This window comes from Amblyomma mixtum, chromosome 10 (genome assembly GCF_055824585.1).
Source record: "Amblyomma mixtum isolate Tamu chromosome 10, ASM5582458v1, whole genome shotgun sequence".
Taxonomy (NCBI): Eukaryota; Metazoa; Arthropoda; class Arachnida; order Ixodida; family Ixodidae; genus Amblyomma; species Amblyomma mixtum.
Genome location: NC_143021.1, coordinates 159,485,706 through 159,506,009, shown reverse-complemented (window position 1 = coordinate 159,506,009; position 20,304 = coordinate 159,485,706). Strand labels below are relative to the sequence as shown.

General features: G+C 49.6%; 1 protein-coding gene across 1 annotated transcript; it reads right to left on the bottom strand.

Annotated features, from left to right (window-relative positions):
- Window positions 1-9,036: 9,036 nt before the first annotated feature.
- LOC149327508 (uncharacterized) lies at window positions 9,037-15,537 on the bottom strand. Its single transcript, XM_089564899.1, has 2 exons — window positions 12,430-15,537; window positions 9,037-9,048 (listed from the first exon to the last, which is right to left on the bottom strand). Exons 1-2 carry the CDS (start codon window positions 15,277-15,279, stop codon window positions 9,037-9,039), a joined length of 2,862 nt encoding a protein of 953 aa, XP_089421025.1. The 5' UTR covers window positions 15,280-15,537.
- Between the last annotated feature and the right edge of the window lie 4,767 nt (window positions 15,538-20,304).

Genomic DNA, 20,304 nt, shown 5'->3' with positions numbered 1-20,304 from the left:
TTCAGCATTCAGGCAAATCAACAAGAAAGAATAGGACGGGAAACGAATACAGCCCTTAGCTTTATTGGAAAGGCGTGCCCTACGGCTATGCCTAGGGCTCCCAAAATCAGCTTCAAATGCTCTCCTTTATCTAGAAGTCCGTATTCCCAATCTATATTCCCGCTTCCAACTACTCACGGTGCGTACTTTCCTCAGGTCCTTTGACCCGGCCCCCGGTGTTAATACTCCCATTTTTCTATCCCACCCACACCTGCTTTCCTCTACTCATTGGCCACGTTATCAGCTTCCGCAAGTTAAGTTCACGCAGAACCTGTTGGCCCCGCTTCAGGTCGGTTTGGTTTGGTTTATGGGGTTTAACGTCCCAAAGCGACTGAGGCTATGAGAGCCGCCGTAGTGGAGGGCTCCGGAAATTTCGACCACCTGGGGTTCTTTAACGTGCACTGACATCGCACAGTACACGGGCCTCTAGAATTTCTCCTCCAAAGAAATTCTAGCCGCCGCGGATGGGATCGAACCCGCGTCTTTTGGGTCAGCAGCCGAGCACCATAACCGCTGAGCCACCGCGGCGATCTGACCTCCTTGCAACGAGTTGCTGACAGCGCAGGCTCATCCCGTCTTCTATTACGACCATATCTTTCCGTCCCATGCAAAAGGCATGCCCGCAAATATCCTAAATGGCCTTCTTGCTGAACCCTTACAGCATTTTTCTCATCATGCTGTTCTCTCCACTGATGCTTCCGGGAGCTGTGAGAAGGCGGCGATTGGGATATATTCACAAGATCTGGCTTTCAGCTATTCCGTCCGTACCCCTTATTACACTCCTGTATTCTTTGCAGAGTTTCTGGCTCTTGGTTTGGCCCTTCTTAAAATTCTGAGGCATGTAGCACGGGTACTAATCCTTGCAGACTGCCTTTCAGTTTTAGTCTCTCTCCAAACTTCCGGCACCTCTCTACTGGTGCGTTCCCTTAGGTTTTTTGTTCCGCGCCCCCCCCCCCCCCCCCCTATGTAATACCCTCGCACGAGGGCCCTTAGGGGTATTGTAAATAAATAAATAAATAAAAAGGGAGGTCTGCTTTGTCTGGGTACCTGGTCATTCGGATATCTATTTCAACGAGGTGGCTGATTTACTGGCAAGGTCAGCTCTCACTGCTCCTGTAATCTATCCCGTACCTCACCTCATACTGTTGGACACCTCCCGTTCCCAGCGGTTCCAACATATATCAGCCAGCTTGGGTGATCCGTTGCTCAATACCGTGGATTTTCAACATTTAAAGTTCCCATGGAATGTCCGATCGTGTAAGTCAAGGCGGTGTGAAGTGTACATGACGCTTTTGCGATACAGAATTCCCCCCCTCAACTTGTACTTATGCAGATGCGGGTTCGCTACGACAAACCTTTGTAACACATGCGGAGAAGTTGAAACAATAGACCATTTTCTCCTGTCGTGCCGGCGGTTCGCACTTCAGAGAAAACAGTATTTGGAGGTCCCTCTTTCGAGGTCAGGACTCCCTTTGTCTCTACCAGTTCTGCTCTCGTTTGGTGCCAGTGCCACGGGATTCTCGTTAAGCACTATTTGCGGCTACCTTCATGATTACATCATTGCAACTGGTCGCTTCCCCTGTTAAATCCATGTCCAAAATCCGCATGTCCAAAAAGCGTACTTTAATTTGTTCCTGCTATATCTAATTTGTTTATTATTGAAGAATTTTAACAGTTTTTACATATTTTCTAATTTCAATAATTCTACTATTCTACTTATTTTTTTCCCCCGCACATATATCTCCTAGGCATTTACCACCATACCTTGGCCAATAACCCCGCGTGGGTATGTGCCATTTTCAAATGGTGAAGAAGAAGAAGAAGAGGCCTTTCGTCCCAGGAAAGTAAGCGACCAAAGCTGTCCATGCGCCCTCCAGCGACACTGCAGCCGAAGCCGCACGATTCGGACGCTCACCGTGGATCCACGACGCAGAAGCGGTCCAAGAAGTACGATGCGGGCTCCCGTCCTCAAGGTGCAATGGTTCGCCGGCGATCGTTGCCAGCTTCCAAGCGAACCATCATCACGGCTGCCGATGACGTGGCTACCCCGTCTGCAGGAACGAGTAGACGAGGCAGCATCCGGAGCCCAGAAGCTAAGCGTAGACCAGCGATTCAACCTAGGGCCCGTCAGAGTCAGCAGCAACTTTGGAAACCAGTGAACCCACCCTCCGAGGGAGCCAGTGCCGATGTTCATGTGCAGCAAGGCCGCGGTACCAAACGGACGCCCACTTCGAACTGTGCGAACACGCCGCTGCTCGGTGTCGTCCGCAGTCAAGGGAGCGCGCGCAAGAGGCCCTCGGCGGCAAGTGGGCCCACGTCTGCACAACGGCACAGCCCGGTCGATGTCCGATCGAAGAGGACCTTGCAGTACGGAGCTCAAGAAGGTCTAGACGGGTACCCGGCTGTGGCTAATGTGTCATCGCTACGAAGAGCGTCTATGACCAACCGGAGAACAGTTGCCGACCCCATCAAGAATGCACCAGCAACGGCGGAGCCTCGCTCGGGCGGCGCCGTTTCGGCGGGGCGCCCCAGGAGGGCCTCTTGTCCGCTCTACGCGGCGGCCCCTTCGGGTAGAGGCGCCGTGAGGCTGACCCATTTGTCAGACGGCTCGAGGCCTGCAGGCTCCAGGAGCACAAGCTACCTGCACTACAGCCACCAGTCTTCACAAGCGGATGCACAGGAGGGCGGGTTGACGGCCAGCAAGAAGAACGTGCCATCTCTTGTAGAACACTCCGGGAAGGAGGCACTGCCCAGAGCTTGGAGCGTGGCCTTATTCGCGCTCAGCTGTGCTCTGCTGTTCTGCGTCTGGCTTGTAAGGAGCGGCCTGCGCGGGGGCAAATTCAGCACTGCCGCAACCACAGATGCGCTATTCGTCGTGGGCGGCGCCGACCCCAACCGCACCTCACTCCCAGAGGGCGCCAGCACTGCAGCCTCGAGACTCGGACTGCCCGAACGCGCACCCGCTCATAGCTAGCGCAAGTGTGTGTGGGATATGAACGAAGACCTTGAATTAACCGAAGGCCGAGATCAGGGCAAGCTTCATATGGCCCGCGCAACAACTAGACGGGCAGCGTGCCTAATTGGCAGCGTGCCTAATTTGCAGGCATAAATGATCCCGGTAACGTTTGCATTTCTTTCTTGTGTGGTAATTTCGTGACTTTGGTTCGCTTAATATCATCGTTTGTGTTTTTGTCAGTTGGTCTTAAGATTCCATTACAAAATAGCGCGAAAGAACGCGGTCGAAAGACAAAGGGAACAGGAAACGAAACGGGAGGCTTTTTTTTTGTCATTTCATCCCCATTTAACTTTCTATGCCACTGACTACACCGTGCAAATATTTTGCGAACGTTAGAGTTGAGCGAAACTTAGTCCTCAGGGCGAACGATTTGACGGAATAAAACGCAATAATCTGTCAATATGTTAATTGGTACAGGTTCGTTGGTCTCTACCATGAACGAGGGAGAAACAAGGCTCAGGTGCTTGCCAACGTTTACGTCGGACGAAGACAAGTCTTGTCAAAACGTTCGCAAGCACCCTCAGTCTTCCCTGTCCCTTGGTCACTCTGCGCAACCGAGAAACCCATCTGCCTGATCTCTACCACTGATCTTTTTCATCTTTGCAGCTTGATAAAAAAATACGCTGATAGTTTGCTGCCTTTACTGATTGTGTATCGGGCCCGGCTGATACAGGTCAATGAGATAGCAGTGACGGTTTTGCGGCTAATTGTCCAAAACTGTTAATTAACTGTTTAGTTATCCCTTTTAACATGCATGCTCGCGATCTTGAGGACTGTGTTGATACGAGACTAATTCAGTTTGCGGTGCGTGACAAAGTGCAATTGGTCTTGAGATATTTTTCGAAAACATTTCCTTGCTTTATCTCAGCCTGCGCCCAGTTTCGGAATGAAGCTCAAAAAAGCCAGGAATTGGACGAATATCCCGAGGCCAATTGCACTATGGCAAGCTTTGCCAATTGAATTACGCCTTGTCACATGGGCGTATGAAAGCTCCCTTAAATTAAGTGACAAGAAGAACTAGCTGAAGGGAGCTCGTACGGGCTACACGGTCGCGTAACGCGCGTAGGAAGGACAGCGCCCGAAGTGTTTAGCGCGATCATCAGTTTCAAACTGCATCGAAATTTCAAACATCAGAGCTCATGCGAATGCAACAATCGCCATAGTTTCTTCCGATAATACCTGTGTACAGATATAGATGTTCTGAAGCAACGCAAACCATAACTAACGCAAAACCCTTGGCACTCACATCGAATGAGAGTACAATAGGGAGGGATACAGAGAGCCCTAACCTGGAAACAAGGACCTCAAGATGAGTGAGAATAACGGCCTGTCAACGAAATGAACGGCCGGCAGCGCAACGGCAACGGCAGAAGAAAAAGAAAAGGAGAACACATGCACACACCCGCCACGGTGGCTCAGTGGTAAGGCGCTCGTCTACCGAGCCAGAGTACCCGGGTTCGAACCCGACTGCGGCGGCCGCGTTTCGATGGAGGCGACACGCAAGAGGCGCCCTTGAGCTGTGCGATGTCAGTGCACGTTAAAGATGTCAGTGCACGTTTCCCCAGGTGGTGGAAATTAATCCGGAGACTCCACTACGGCACCTCTTTCTCTCTTTCACTCCCGCCTTCCTCCTTTCCCTAACGGCGCGGTTCAGGTGTCCGCCGAGATATGTGAGACAGATACTGCGCCATTTCCTTTCCTCAAAAACCAATTTACCAATTTTACATGCACACATCACCAACTGTGTTAGACGGAAAGGAGGCACATTTAGCTCTAGCAAGTGACACAGCGCATTACCGCTCCGAGCCCAGCCAGTGGATGGATGGAAACAACTTTATTAAACCCACACCCAAAAAAGTCTTCCAGGGTGGTCCCCTACTTGTCCAGGAGTCCACGGGCTTGTGATTCACGTGAAGCCCGATCCACCAGCCATTTCTGCCCGGCGGGCTGAGTGGTCCGTAAAGCAGCCTCCCAGGAAGAATGAGTGGGATTGGGGATGGGGAAGGACATTCCCAAAGGTAGTGGAAAAGTGTGGATCTGGGCACGCCACAGGTGGTACATTCAGGAGGAAAGGTGGGGTGAAAGCATGAGAGAGGGTGGGGGGAAATAAAACAGCCTGTCTGTAATTGTCGCCATGTGGCGCTGGATGAGGGCGACAAGGGGTGTTTCCAGGAAGGACAATCGACAATGTTCTGAGAGCGACTAAAAGTGAACTTTCGGAAAATGTTACAAGGCGTAACTTGGTAGTTGCAGCGGCGGGGCTAAATGATGTCCTGAATGGTAACGCCGCACAAGTAGGGAAAAGATTAGCTGAGGGAGTTGACAGTATAAGGGCGATAGCACAGCAAGCGCAGATTGTGGTGTGTACAGTGCCGGAGGTACAAGGAAGGAATGTAGAGGTTGCTAACGACGTTGTGAATCTTAATTGAGAGATAAGGCAGTTAAGCCTCGAGAAAGGCTTTGAGGTGGTAGACATAAACAAGGAAGTGCACAGAGCAGGTTTGGGCAGAGACTTTGGACGGGATGGCATCCATTTCAGTGGAAGAGTAGGAGAAGAGATAGGCTGGCGCCTGGGAGGCCGAGCGGTAGCTTTTTAGGGGGTCCACGGTGGCTCAGGGCGTAGTGGTAGGTAGAAGCGATGTAGTAAATGTAACAATGACGGCTGAGCCCAACAAAATGGCCACTAGGAGGCCCAGAAAGAAAACTACGAAAAAGAAATTTAACGCCAGGATCAGTTACATAAACATTCAAGGGGGTAGAAAAAGAGCGAAATGGCTAGAAATAGAACAGCAGTTAAAGGACGAAGAAGTAAGTGTGTACGCTATATGCGAGACACATCTGAGGGATCTGGAAGATCCACCTTTAATCGATGTCTATGTCTGGGAAGGGTGCAACAGAACAACAACGGAGAAGAAGAGAGGAGGAATAGGTATGCTTGTATTTCAAGGAACAAATTGGCAAAGAATAAAATCAACTTGCAAAGAACATGTCTGGGTATCAGGTACAATTGCTGGCAAAAGGACATGGCTAGGGGTAGTTTATTTAGGGACGGGGGACAAATGCAGGCAAGAAAACAAGGATCTAGTTAAGTGCCTCAATGACGATATAAAGCAGATTGGAGACGGTGTCGATATTATTTTGCTTGGTGGTGGTGGTGGTGAAAACTTTTAATTTCTGAAACAGAGTTTGGGAGCCACAGAGTGGCCACGCTACATGGTCGGCGTCCCTAGTCCGGGACACCGCATGACAATGCCCCGTCTCTAGCCCGTTTCACCAGAGCCCTTTGGGACTCAAGCGAGGAGCAGTTGAGAAGGGCAGTCTCCCATGCCTCTCTGGAAGGGGTAGGGGAAGGGGGGAGGTGGGGATTTTGAGTACATGCCCACACCATGTGGAAGATATCACAGGTCTCCCCACAGTGTGGGCATCGCCCATCCGTGTTAGGATCGTAATGCTTTAAGATTGCAGGACAGAGTAGAGTACCTGTCTGCAGGCGCCTTAAAGTTCGCTCCTCCGTCTTACTCAGCCCCTTTGCAGGGGCCGGGAAAAGGCGGTGGATGTCGCTATAATGCGTTATAATTTCCTTGAATCGCAGCAGCGGCTGGTTAGTCTCCGAGCCAGAAGAGCTGGGATGAGGAGCCCGGTGAGTAAGCGCTCGGGCAGCCGCGTCAGCGGCCTCATTACCTCGTAAGCCCTGGTGGCCAGGAGCCCAAATGATTCTTTTGGGTGTTGGATCAGTGGCAGTCCGTCTTAGAATGCAAGCAGCTAAGGGGGAGATCTCCCCTGCCAAGTAATGATCACATGCTTTTCGGGAGTCCGTAATGATGATTCTCGAATTGGCGTGGGCGGCAGCAAGCGCTATCGCTACTTCCTCGGCTCGCATTGAATTCGGGGCTCGAAAAGAGAGTGGCATGAACGGCCACATCGAGGATCTGCATGGATACACAGATTGTAACGGGAAGTTAATGCTAGACTTGTGTGAGCGGCACAACCTAGTTATTGTCAACAGAGAAACTAAATGTGAGGGACAAATCACGTGGGAATCCCGTAACAGGCAAACAACCATTGACTACTGTCTAATGTCGCAGGGCATCTATAGCAAGTTTTTCAGGAGGCGCAATAAAAGACACGGACATAGAAGTAGACAAGGACGAGCGCTTCACAAGCGCTCGTCCTTGTCTACTTCTATGTCAAGCGCTCGTCCTTGTCTACTTCTATTTCCGTGTCTTTTATTGCGCCCCTGTGTCCTCCTGAAAAGTTATGAACCAACACGCCCAAATACAAGTACTTCTGCATCTATACCAAGCTCGCAATAATGGAAATAGACGAAGAGGGGAAGTGCAGCCTAGGAAGTGATCATAAACGTATTAGTCTACAGTTGGGAGCCCTAGTCAAAAGAGAAAAGCAGCGAAGTCAAAAAGACAACGCAAAATTAAGCGACGAACAAATAGCGCTAATATCAGCCGAAATAGAAGAAGTAATCGAGAAACGCCCCATGGAAAAGTGGGATTATAATCAGTTAGAACTGCTCATCGCTACAAAAATGAAACAAGTGAAAGGAGTAAACTGCTGGAGAGGAAAGAGGAAGCCACGAAGCTGGTGGAATATGGAAATTAAGGAGGCCATCGAACAACGACGGGTGGCTTCAAGGAAACACAGAGAAGTAAAGAAGGCGCAGTTATCTGAAGAGGAAATAGGCGAAAATGGGAATCTTATCGACAAAAGAAAAAGCAAGTTCAGGTCCTAGTCCAGGCTAAAATGAAGCAGTCCTCTGATAAATATCTGGCTGAAGTTCGCGAGGCAAAAAAGGGGGGCCAAGAAAATTCTGGAACCAATAAGCTGGTTGGGAAAAACAAATCAAAGAACGCAGGAACAGATTGTAGATGCTGAGGGAAAATGTTTACAGGGAGAGGATGCTGTAAACTACATTACGTCATTTATAGCTGCGTCTTTTAGCAACAACAATGGGGTAATCTCCCCAAGTGAGGCGGCAACACAGGACAGCACAATAGAGAACAGCTTAGAACTGACTAGTCTTAACTGGGAAAAGGCGGAAGCGAATATCCGTGAAACCACATCCGCAGGGATAGACGAAATTCCAATTAAGCTGATTAATGAACTTGGCCCAAGAAGCACGGAAGCGCTGATAAAAGCATTGGAGACAGTCATAACAAATCAGCAAATTCCGCACAGCTGGAGACCGAGTAAAATAAATTTATTTATAAAGGGAAAGGAGATACGATGAACATCAAATCCTTCCGTCCGATTACGATAACGTCTGTTATGTACAGGTTGGCAATGCAGGCGGTGAAATTAAAAATTTAGTCATGGGTAGAAGGTAATCGGATACTCGGAGAACTTCAGAATGGGTTCAGAAGGGGTAGGCGTTTAGATGATAGCCTGTTCGCGCTTACCCAATGCATAGAAATAGCTAAGGCGGAAAACAGACCTCTGTTTTTAGCCTTTCTTGACATAAGCGGTGCATACGATAACGTGAACAGGGAACTCCTGTGGAGCATAGGGAAAGATTTAGGGATCGGTCATGAGGTAATTGATTTTCTACAGGAAATCTACCGAGATAATGAAGCTGAAATTACATGGGAAGGGAAAAAAGTACAAATGTGGGGGTGCACAAAGGATTAAGGCAAGGTTGTCCACTCTCACCGCTCCTGTTCATGCTTTACGGGATAAATATGGAAAGAAGGCTAGAAGAAAGTAACCTAGGTTATAATCTGTCGTACAGATTAGGTGGAAATGTAGTTGTGCAGCGACTCCCGGGTTTAATGTATGCGGACGATATTGTACTGTTAGCAGATAGCCAGGAAGATTTACACACTTTGTTTAATTGCTGTGGAGACGAAGGAGACGCTCTAGGATTCAGTTTTAGTGCAACTAAATCAGGTGTGATGATTTTTAACGATACAACTGACCAAATGCTCACAATACAAGGCCACGAAATACACAAAGTGGCCGATTACAAATACCTAGGGATATGGCTGAACGAAGGACAGATATACACGGAAAAGCACGAACAGGCTCTTAGGGCAAAAGGACGAAGAGACGCCGGGATAATGAAACATAGGGCATTATAGGGGTACAACAAATATGAAGTACTAAGAGGTATTTGGAAAGGAATAATGGTGCCGGGACTTACTTTCGGCAATGCGGTTCTGTGCTTAAGGGCAGAAGTTCAGTCGAGATTAGACGTAAATCTGAGAGCTGTTGGAAGATTAGCACTAGGTGCCCACGGCAAAACCACAAACGAGGCAGTACAAGGGAATATGGGCTGGGCATCGTTCGAAGCACGGGAAGCTAAGAGTAAAATGCTATATGAAGAACGCCTGAGGAAATTGGACGGTAACAGGTGGGCAGCTAAGGTATTTAAATATTTACACAGAAAGAGCGTTGACTAAGAGTGGCGGAAAAGAACTAAACTAACAAGTAAGTATGCCGGTCATGAGGACGGTGAAACAAAGAGCATTAAACGACAGGTCAAAAACGCGGAAGTTAAAAATTGGATGAATTCAATGGAAAAGAAACATAGTGTAGAACTATATCGATACTGAAAAAGGCAGATCAGGAAAGAATTTTTCTTTGATAACTCAAGAGGCAGTGCCCTACTTATTGAAGCTAGGTCAGGCTGTCTTAGAACGCGCAGCTACAAAAAGAAATTTAACGAAGAAGATGACACATGTGCAGTGTGTGGTAGATCTGTGGAAACAATTGAACACCTTATAATCAAATGTGATGGTATCCATCCGGATGTCGATGCAGGCACAGTCACTCTTCCTGAGGCCCTAGGGTTTAAAGATAACAATGGTAGATATGTTTAGTGCACTGTGGTTCGTACCTCGGGATGGTCTCCGAAGATGTTCTTCTCTCCAGCAACGTGCGGAATAAGATGCAGCCGGTTACTGCCAGACAAGATAGACGATTTTATTTACAAAGCAGGTTATCAGGAGTCTCTCCCTAGAAGCACACTGAAGCCACGTTTTATACATTTTCAATTCCCCAGGTACCTATCTGGGGGAAACTTGGTTGTTCGAACATCGCCAATCACATTTCTTGACGAAACCCGCCCACAAAAGGGCGGAACATCACCCTCTCGCCGACCCTCCCACCGTGACAAAAAGGCGGGACATTCACACTCTCGCCGGTCCTCCCACGCACACATGGTCGATTTGTGTATTTTGTTCACCCATCGTTCCGTGGAATTAGGAGTCCTTTGGCGGCAACTAAGGTGATACACACATTCTCGCTGTCAAGTCGGAGCCGTTCGCACCGTGATGGACTCCCTTTCGTTGTCGGTCCGCTGTCGGTTTTGAGCGAACTTGAGAATCCAAACAGACGCGTTTCCGCCGACAGACGATTTAGGGGCCTCCGTCCCCTGGTTGCGCCGCCACGCTTCCCCCCCGCCGCAGCCGCCGACAAAGGCTGCCGCAAAGGTTAGCCAGCAGTGTCTCTCGGCCGTGAAGGAGGGGGCGACGGCCGTTTCTCGACCTCGAAGGAGAGGGTAAGGAGCCACCGGCGGGCGCACGTGTGCGCGACCAAAACAATTCCCAGAACGGGACACCGGAAGCAAACGCGTACACAAATACACACACACACTCAGCGTGCTGAAACCGGCCGTTATTCACGTAGCCCAGTCCCGCTGGCGCCACTGTCGTCGCTGCAGACGGCGCGTCGAGCCCAACACCTCCCCACAAAACTGTGCGGCACAGTCTTCGAACTTGCTGCACACAACAATCACAGGAGCTCGACGCATTGCTCCCACTTCATCTGTCAACAAGTACCCCTCGGTCCCCCGCCAACGCAGCACCCAACAATGCCATACCTCTCGCAAACCGAGGCCGCGAAAATGGACGACGGTATCTTTACTCGCTTTCGTCATTGGCGACCATACGCGACATAGCGTCGGCATTTGCGTTTAGAGACCCCTTTTTGTACTCCACTACAATGTTGTACTTCTGGAGAGCCAGCGCCCACCTTGTCAGCTTCGCGCTTAGTGGCGTGGTCAGAGTAAGAAATTTCAAGGGATTGTGGTCGGTAATTACCCTGATTCGTGCACCGAACAGCCACGTGTCAAGCTTTCCCAGCGCCCAAATGATGGCGTAGGCTTCTTTCTCGATTGTAGCCCATCGTGACTGGGCCGGGCTTAATTTCTTGCTCAGGAATGAAATGGGTTGCTCTTTTCCTTCGTCATCCAACTGTGCTAGACATGCTCCGACGGCATAATCTGAAGCATCAGTGGCCAGAATGAACTCTTTGTTCAGATCGGGTGCGCTCAACGCTGCGGCCTTTGTCAAACACTCCTTTACTTTTATAAAAGCACCCTCGGCATCCTCCTTCCACGGTATCTTCTGAGGCACGCGCTTTCCAGTCAGGTTCGTCAGTGGTAGCACCACCTTTGAATACTCCGGAACGTAATCCCGGTAATAATTTGCTAGCCCCAAAAAGCTACGCAGCTGCCTTTTTGTTTGTGGTACAGGAATTTCTTGAATGGCTCTAAGCTTTTCTGGATCTGCGCCGTGTTTTCCTGACCCCACGATATGACCCAGAAACCGCACTTCCTTTTGCGCGAAATGGCACTTAGTGACATTAACTGTGAGCCCTGCGGCCGCTAGCGAAGCCAGTACCCTTCCGAGGTGTTCGAGGTGCTCTTCCCATGTCTGCGAGAAGACGCACATGTCATCTATATATGCGCACGCATATTCACGGTGTGGTACAAGGATCTGATTGATTATTCTTTGGTAGGTGCTTGCCGAATTTCTCAGTACAAACGGCATAACCTTCCAAGCGTACTGTCCAGACGAGGTGACAAATGCTGTGTACTCCTGGGCTTTTTCGTCCAACGGAATCTGCCAATATCCTCTTAGCATATCGAGCAGGGTTATGTACTTTGCCTGCGCTACCTCGTAAATTAGGTCACCTGGCAGGTTCATAGGAAACGCATCAGGCTCCGTTGCTTCATTCAGCTTGCGATAGTCACAGCATAACCTGACACTGCCATCTTTCTTAGCAACACACACCACGGGATGTGCATGGGAGCTTTCTATCGGATATATCAAACCCCACGACCTTAGCTCTGCCACCTGTCGGTCAACTTCCTTTCTTAGGGCCATGGGCACCTTGTAAGGGTACGCACGCTTCAGCTGCGCCCCATCTTTTAGCTTGATTTTGTGCACTCCCCAGTTGCAGCGGCCAGGTTTATCACTGAACACCTCACAGTGCTTCCCGATTAGTTCCTTTACCTGCCTTTGCTGCAGCAGATCTAAATGGCTGAGAGTTACCCGTTCCAGCTGCTCAACTGCTGTCGTTGTATCTGACCACGCGGGAAGTTCTCCAAACTCCGTGTCGCCTTCAAATACCATGCCTACAGTGTTGACCCTCGCGTTGTATGGCCTAAGCTTATTTGCATGCACCGATCGGCGCGTGCCATCACTTAGCTCAATCGTATAACTATATGGCCGCACCTTTGCCACAACTGTTACTGGACCTTTCCAGTGTGCCATTAACTTCCCATCGCCTTCTTTCTCCAGCCAAAGAACCTGGTCACCTGGAGAAAATTGTTTGTCGGTGGTCCTCAAGTTGTACCTCCCCACATAAGCTTGCTGCGTGAGCTCGCTACTTTTTGCCGCTTCCCTACTGGCTTCCTCGAGATCATTTCTTAATTTCTCGAGATAGTCTGCTGCTGGCACTGCCAATGAGTCGGGAACAACCCAGTCTCCTGACCACGTCTTTTGCAGTATAGCCAGAGGTCCTACAGGCATCCTACCATACATAAGCTCGAACGGTGATTTACCCGTGATGGCATGTGGCACCTCTCTATAAGCCCAAAGCAGGAATGGCACCATTCGATCCCACTCACGTCCATGCTCGCCTATAATGTGAAACAGCATCCTTTTAAAAGTGCCGTTCCACCGCTCTACCAGTCCATTACTTTGTGGATGATCGGGAGTGGAAAATCTGGGAGTCGCTCCCATTTTCTGCAGCATAATTTGCGTTAAATTTGATGTAAAATTTGTGCCCTGATCTGAGCATATGGTCTCTGGCACTCCCATTCTGGAAAATATCTGGGTGAGCGCGTCACAGGTAGCCTTAGCTGTTAAGGACCTCAAACAAACAACCTCAGGCCATCTAGTATGCAAATCAACTACACACAGTGTGTAGCGATGTCCCCTTGCTGATGGTGGATCCAGTGGACCGATACAATCCATGTATATCACCTGGAATGGTGCACTAGGCCTGGCCAATGCCGTTATGGGTACGCGGTCCTGTGTTTTCACGGGGGCCCTGATTTGGCACTGGTGGCAGGACTGACAATGCTCCTTGACCTCTCGGCCCATGGTCGGCCAATAAAAGGACATTTTTATGCGCTGCAAAGTCTTTCGCTCTCCCAAATGGCCTGCCCAAGGCGAATCGTGTGCCCTCACTAGTGCTTCCTGTCGTTTATGCGATGGCAGCACCAACTGTGTGCACATGCGTCCCACTACGTGCTCCTGGTGATAGAGTAACTCATCCTGGATTATCATTCCATGTGTGCCAGCTCTAGCCTGCTTCCAAGCCTCCTGCAGCGACGAGTCATTTTCCTGAGCCTCACGGAAAACTTGCCGAGCGCTCTGCCTTTTCTCGGCTTCTTCGTCTGTTCCCGTAACCGCCAAGGACGCACCCGTCTGCTGATTATTATGCTCTGTCGTCTCCTTTTCACCGCCTTCGGTCTCTGCCTCTGAAACAACTTCGTTTACAACTGCCCTTTCTTCAAGGAGTTGTCTGTAGTCTGCGGGAGTTATGAGCGCGTCTATTCCGGCCAACAGTTTGTCTGTCAGCGCACATAGCAAAGCTGGTTGTGCCTTGTCGAACGAGACAAACGGTGCACCTTCTGTTGCTCTGAGAGGCACATATGCAAGCTCAGCTCTTACTTCGTCGCCGAAAGCTCCCCTCAGTTTTATTGTGGAACCAGCTGCCTCATACTTCGGCACTAGAGCTCGCCTGATAACAGTCATTTCAGTCCCGGAATCAATCACAGCATTAATGCTTTGTTCCGAACTTTTCAATGTTACAGTTTCGAGGCAATTCCTACCTACCCTCTCTGTTTCCTGCATGCCAACCTCATTCGCGGGAGCTATTTCTTCCAAATGAGCATCCACTTTAGCCACCACGGCGCGGTCTCCTGGTTTTTCTTGGCCTCGTCTGCCTGCCTTATCCCCTGTCCTTTTGAGAGGGCAATCTCTAGCGAAGTGATTTGGTGACTTGCATTCAAAGCACCGTCCTTTCATTCCTCTTAAAGTAGAATTCTCCCATTGATGAGGTGTTGCACCTGCCCGCTCCTTCTGGTCCCCACTCGGCCTCTTTCGATAGCCTCCCAAATGAGCTGCTGACCCTGGTTTGCATCTCACGCTTTCATCGAAACTCTCTGCCAGCTTGGCCACTTCGCCTGGAGAAAGGAACCTCTGATTCTCATTGACAACAATATGAGCCCGTGCCTCAGCTGCTAAGCAGTCCTTCAACCTGTCTGTGACCATTAACTGCTTTAATTCTGCAAAAGTGGTAGCCTTCGAGGTTTTTGTATAGTATTCAAAATAGTTTCCCAGCCGGATTGCGAATTGGCCCCATGTCTCATCTGCTGCTTTTGCCGATCCCTCAAACATCCTTCTATATTCTGCTGCTGACAACCTCAATCCATCTAGAATACTTTGCTTCATTTTTCTATAGTCCTTTCTTTCTTCGGCTGTCAACGTAGAAAGCAATCCGCGTGCTCTTTCACTCAACTGTGGCAAGACAAGCCCGGCCCGCCACTCAGACGGGACGTCATATGAATCAAGAGTCGCCTCCACATCCTCAAACCACCCGGGCACTAGGAATTCCCGACTCGGCATCGGTGCTAGTACTCCTTTCAATAAGGATGCATATTTTAGGCGCCTATCCTCCTCTGACCTATCCACAGCTAGCGCTCCGCTGTTACCTTCTTCGTGGGACTCAGCCCACTCTTGGGCTCGCAACTTCTGGCTCTCCAGAATTAATCGTTGCTTTTCTTTTTCTGCTTCAGCAATTTTAAATCGAAGCTCCAGCATTCTCATCTGCTGCTCCGACGCTGTTTCCGCCATGGCGCTACTCAGATTCCCCCCCGCGTCACTGGTCACCGCCAACTCCTGCAAGCTTTCAACCCCGTCCGACTCCGCATCTGTGGTGTTAACCTCCCTGTCTCGCAAGTTATATGGCATTGTCATCAACTGCGCCCGACAGGAAACCAAGAGGCACTCGCCTGACTTCTGAAGAGTCGCTCCGCGGTGCTCTCTTCTTCCACAGGTCAGGAGGGACTCGCTTTGGCAGGCCGCTGGCTCCTCAGTGACGTTCTCGGGTCCGCCGTCCACGCCACCGGTCTCGTCCGCCGTCCACCGCTGCTGCTCTCATTCGCCCATCGCTGGAGATCCTGTCGACTGCGCCAGATATGTTTAGTGCACTGTGGTTCGTACCTCGGGATGGTCTCCGAAGATGTTCTTCTCTCCAGCAACGTGCGGAATAAGATGCAGCCGGTTACTGCCAGACAAGATAGACGATTTTATTTACAAAGCAGGTTATCAGGAGTCTCTCCCTAGAAGCACACTGAAGCCACGTTTTATACATTTTCAATTCCCCAGGTAGCTATCTGGGGGAAACTTGGTTGTTCGAACATCGCCAATCACATTTCTTGACGAAACCCGCCCACAAAAGGGCGGAACATCACCCTCTCGCCGACCCTCCCACCGTGACAAAAAGGCGGGACATTCACACTCTCGCCGGTCCTCCCACGCACACATGGTCGATTTGTGTATTTTGTTCACCCATCGTTCCGTGGAATTAGGAGTCCTTTGGCGGCAACTAAGGTGATATACACATTCTCGCTGTCAAGTCGGAGCCGTTCGCACCGTGATGGACTCCCTTTCGTTGTCGGTCCGCTGTCGGTTTTGAGTGAACTTGAGAATCCAAACAGACGCGTTTCCGCCGACAGACGATTTAGGGGCCTCCGTCCCCTGGTTGCGCCGCCACGCTTCCCCCCCGCCGCAGCCGCCGACAAAGGCTGCCGCAAAGGTTAGCCAGCAGTGTCTCTCGGCCGTGAAGGAGGGGGCGACGGCCGTTTCTCGACCTCGAAGGAGAGGGTAAGGAGCCACCGGCGGGCGCACGTGTGCGCGACCAAAACAATTCCCAGAACGGGACACCGGAAGCAAACGCGTACACAAATACACACACACACTCAGCGTGCTGAAACCGGCCGTTATTCACGTAGCCCAGTCCCGCTGGCGCCACTGTCGTCGCTGCAGACGGCGCGTCGAGCCCAACAATGGTCATGTAAATAGATCTGCTGTGGAAATTAGCAAAAGGCGATTGGAGGATTGGTGGCTGAGAAGCAGAGATGTGGCATAAGCTTAGAATTGTAGGAAACCGTACGTAAAGATGATGGCGAATCTTAATGAGTATTGCCAACACAGTAAACAAAAAATAATAAAGAAAGAAAAGCTGAGCACGGTGGCAATTGCCACCACCCCGTTTCAAAAGGGGCGCTCCTATCCATCCATCCATCTGTCGCCTACACACCCAGAGGGCACCACCCGCGCACAGGCGCTGGGTTTCACAGCTCACGACGGCGTCATGGCGGCCAGGGAGCCGGCTCGAGCTGAACCAAACGGTTAACCACAAGCGTATTGGCGAGAATGGCACGTACGATCTTGTGCCGTTGCCTATCAACCGTAGTTACTAGCCGACCTTACGCAAGTTACACAGGTAAGCTCGGGTACGTTCGGACGAGCGTCTTGCCATCTGCGCGAGAGGTTGCTCGGGAAGAGCAACATGGGTCGCAAAACCCCGACGGGTGGTTGGGATGGAAACAGCCACCTGCCAGTGCAGTGGCGCATCGCTTAACCGCTGCGCCACTGCGCTGGTAGTGGTATATGAGGACTCGCCGCCATGTAAGAATCTTGAGTAGAGAATTACCAATTCAGCGTACATGGGCATTAACCCAGTAAAGATATCATGCCACACCCCTAAGGTGGAGTTTAATTGTCCCCTGCAATGGAAGAATGAACACCTGCTTTCGCAGGTCTACTGGGTTTAACTACGTTAAGCCCCTATCGATTTTTTCTGAACAGCAGCACTCTTAAGCGGTTTATTTCTTTCAGTTCTGAATGCCAATGTAGGACAACATCGTCAGTGGTCTGAGTGGCATATTCAACTACTGCAGCAGCTGGGTTCTGAATTTCACCGTCTCGGGGGTTAGCCTGTTACTGGCCATCCGCATGGTTAGCCGCATGGCCATCGCCTGGTGCACGCTCCTGGCTGGACTATCTGATTTCGGACTGCTGTTGGCCCTGCTCCCGTTAAGAAGCTTCTCCAAATAAACCCCGCCTTACATTGGGAACGAAATCTTTTCTGGATATGGCCTTAAGCCATCCCAAACGAAGAGCCTGATCTGCTGGAAACTCGTGAAAACTTAGAGCAAGTTTTTTCGTGGTGTTTGCCTTGCAGCACGGTAGGCAGCAGTACGGCATGTTTCCGAAAAATACAGTCTATTTCACGCGAAATCTCAGGCCAGATGATAAAATAAATCATTTTCCTCAAGTCAATGTGGTATAACAAGGTTATAACGCTTATGAAAACGTATATGCTAGTCGCACAGTGTCTTCAGCAGCAACACTTCCAAGGAACAAACAGGATTAAACAACAAGCCGCTCCAGCACCACTGATATGACGCAGGAAACTTCCCAATGGCCCCGCCGCGGTGGCTCAGTGGTTACGGTACTCGGCTGCTCACCCGAAAGACGCGGGTTCGATCCCGGCCACGGAGGCCGAATTTCGATGGAGGCGAAATTCTAGAGGCCCGTGTGCTGTGCGATGTCAGTGCACGTTAAAGAACCCCAGGTGGTCGAAATTGCCGGAGCTCATCACTACGGCGTCCCTCATAGCCTGAGTCGCTTTGGGACGTTAAACCCCAAAAAACCAAACCAAACTTCACAACGTAAACGTGACACGCGTGCAAAGGCCCCGAATAATCAAATGGGCAGGTGCACGTCAAAATTATGGTCACCGTGACGCCTGTATGCGAAGGCTTCTGTGAACACAACGATCGATATGAGAATGCAGCCAGTGACCAAGATGATGAAATACATTTCGTTCTTAAGGGAAAAGCCAGCAAAAAGATATAATGACAAAATGGTCAGGGGAAGCGTTTAGGCACAGCGGCAGTTGATTCGCCGCCATACATACATCTCAAGGTACGTGCAATGCACGCAAAGTCACGTAAACACACTGCCCAAGCTTTAGCTGCATCTCGCGATCGTGTTATGCTACAGAGCACAATCCTCCCTTTGTGAAGCCGACTTAAGAATATACAATAACCACGTACCTTGGATCTCGTGCACTTTCCTGTAGAGGTCAAAACACTTTCGGGCCAGTTATTGCCCCATCTTCGCCGTGTGCACGGTGTCATACGCGTATTCACAGAGGACAATGGTTGCCTGTCCAAATTTTCTGCTGCACCCGCTGCCATATTTGATGTTGTAATTTCAGAGACTGGTGTTTTTAACTGGCTTTTCAACCTTAACGTAGAAAAATCACCAGGTCCCGATAACATACCAAACACTTTTTTGAAGCGCTATGCGGAGTGGTGCGCAAAATACTTGACAGTAATATTCCCCAGATCTTTACACGACGGTTCTTTACTTTTTGACTGGAGGACAGCCGCGATTAAATCTCTACACAAATCCGGAAAAAAAGCACACATCGACAATTACCGACCTATATCTCTAACGTCGACATCATGTATAATTTTAGAACATATAATTCATAAACACATATTAGGTTTCTTGGAAGAGCACAAAGTACTTACCGATTTTCAGCATGGTTTCAGGCGTGGGTTTTCAACCAGTACACAGTTAGTTGAAACTGGGCATGACTTTGCTCAGTCCATTAATCAGGGAAAGAAAACAGACGCAATATTCATGGATTTCCGCAAAGCATTTGATAAGGTGTCACATAACAAACTAATTTATAAATTCAGTTATTATATTAAAAATGATGGGATCCTTACATGGATTGCAGCTTACCTCTCGAACAGGTGTCAGTTCCAGCAATACTTTGATTTGAGCTAGTTGGTTGTAGCTTGACATGTTTACGCAAAAGGCGTACTGGCGCTAAAAAAACGAAGACAACACACACAACAGGACAGGACTGGCGCCAACTTCCAACTAGTTTATTCACAGAAAAAACCACTTAAGAACCACACTGCATGCAAAAAAATACAGACAAACCAGAAACAAGGGGTGACTTAACAAAGATGCACGTGCCAAACGAACCAAAGGAATGATTATAACGCTGCAAGAGACCCACTCAGAAACCTAATCTCTTCTTCTGACAATGACACAGATGGCTTGCTTATGCAGATATCGCCCCTCTGTTTGATGTAATAGGCTTCTATTGTTTCACGCTCTAATCTGTCTTTTGATCTTGCAATGAATTTGGTGTTCTCAAAACCAGGACGGCATTTGCAGCTTTTGCAGTGAGTGGCCATGTGGCTGCCATAGCAATTTAAGCAGGACCGCCATGTTTGTTGGTCCTACAACCCGAGATCGTGCAAAGAGCTACTGCCTTTTAGTAGTGCACATTCCAAGCTAATTAAGCGCGGAATCGTTGCGACATGCTTGAATGCAGCCTTGGATAAATCGTGTGAGCATGAGATGGCACAGAGCTTCGATGCGCAAATTGAACGCTTTCATCAAGCCGGGTACCCAGAACACCTCATAACTAGCATTAGTGAGGACCTGGTTAAGAAGCGCAAGCGGATGTTGATGGGAGAACAGGGTCAAAAAAACAAAGATAAAGAAAAACAACCGACGGTGGTGATTCCCTATATTCACCGGCTTTCGCACAACCTGAAGAAAGTGGCCAGCAGATATAAGATCAACGTGGTGCTTTCTGCTCCCTGCAAGCTGTCGCGCGTTTGCACTTTCAACAGAGTAAGAAAGGTTAAGCAGTGCAAAAAGAAACACCAAATTCGCGCCACTGAATGCACGGCTGATGTTGTGTATGTTGTTCCTCTAAGCTGCGGCAAGGAATATATCGGCCAGACAGGTCAGTGCTACAATGAAAGAGTGAGGCAGCACAAGATTGCTGTAAAAAATGGCTATGGCAGCCACATGGCCACTCACTGCAAAAGCTGCAAATGCCGTCCTGGTTTTGAGAACACCAAATTCATTGCAAGATCAAAAGACAGATTAGAGCGT

Bases quoted from the DNA above. Each gene is read 5' to 3' on its own strand.
- LOC149327508 (XM_089564899.1), bottom strand. From the start codon at position 15,279: ATGACAATGCCATATAACTTGCGAGACAGGGAGGTTAACACCACAGAT.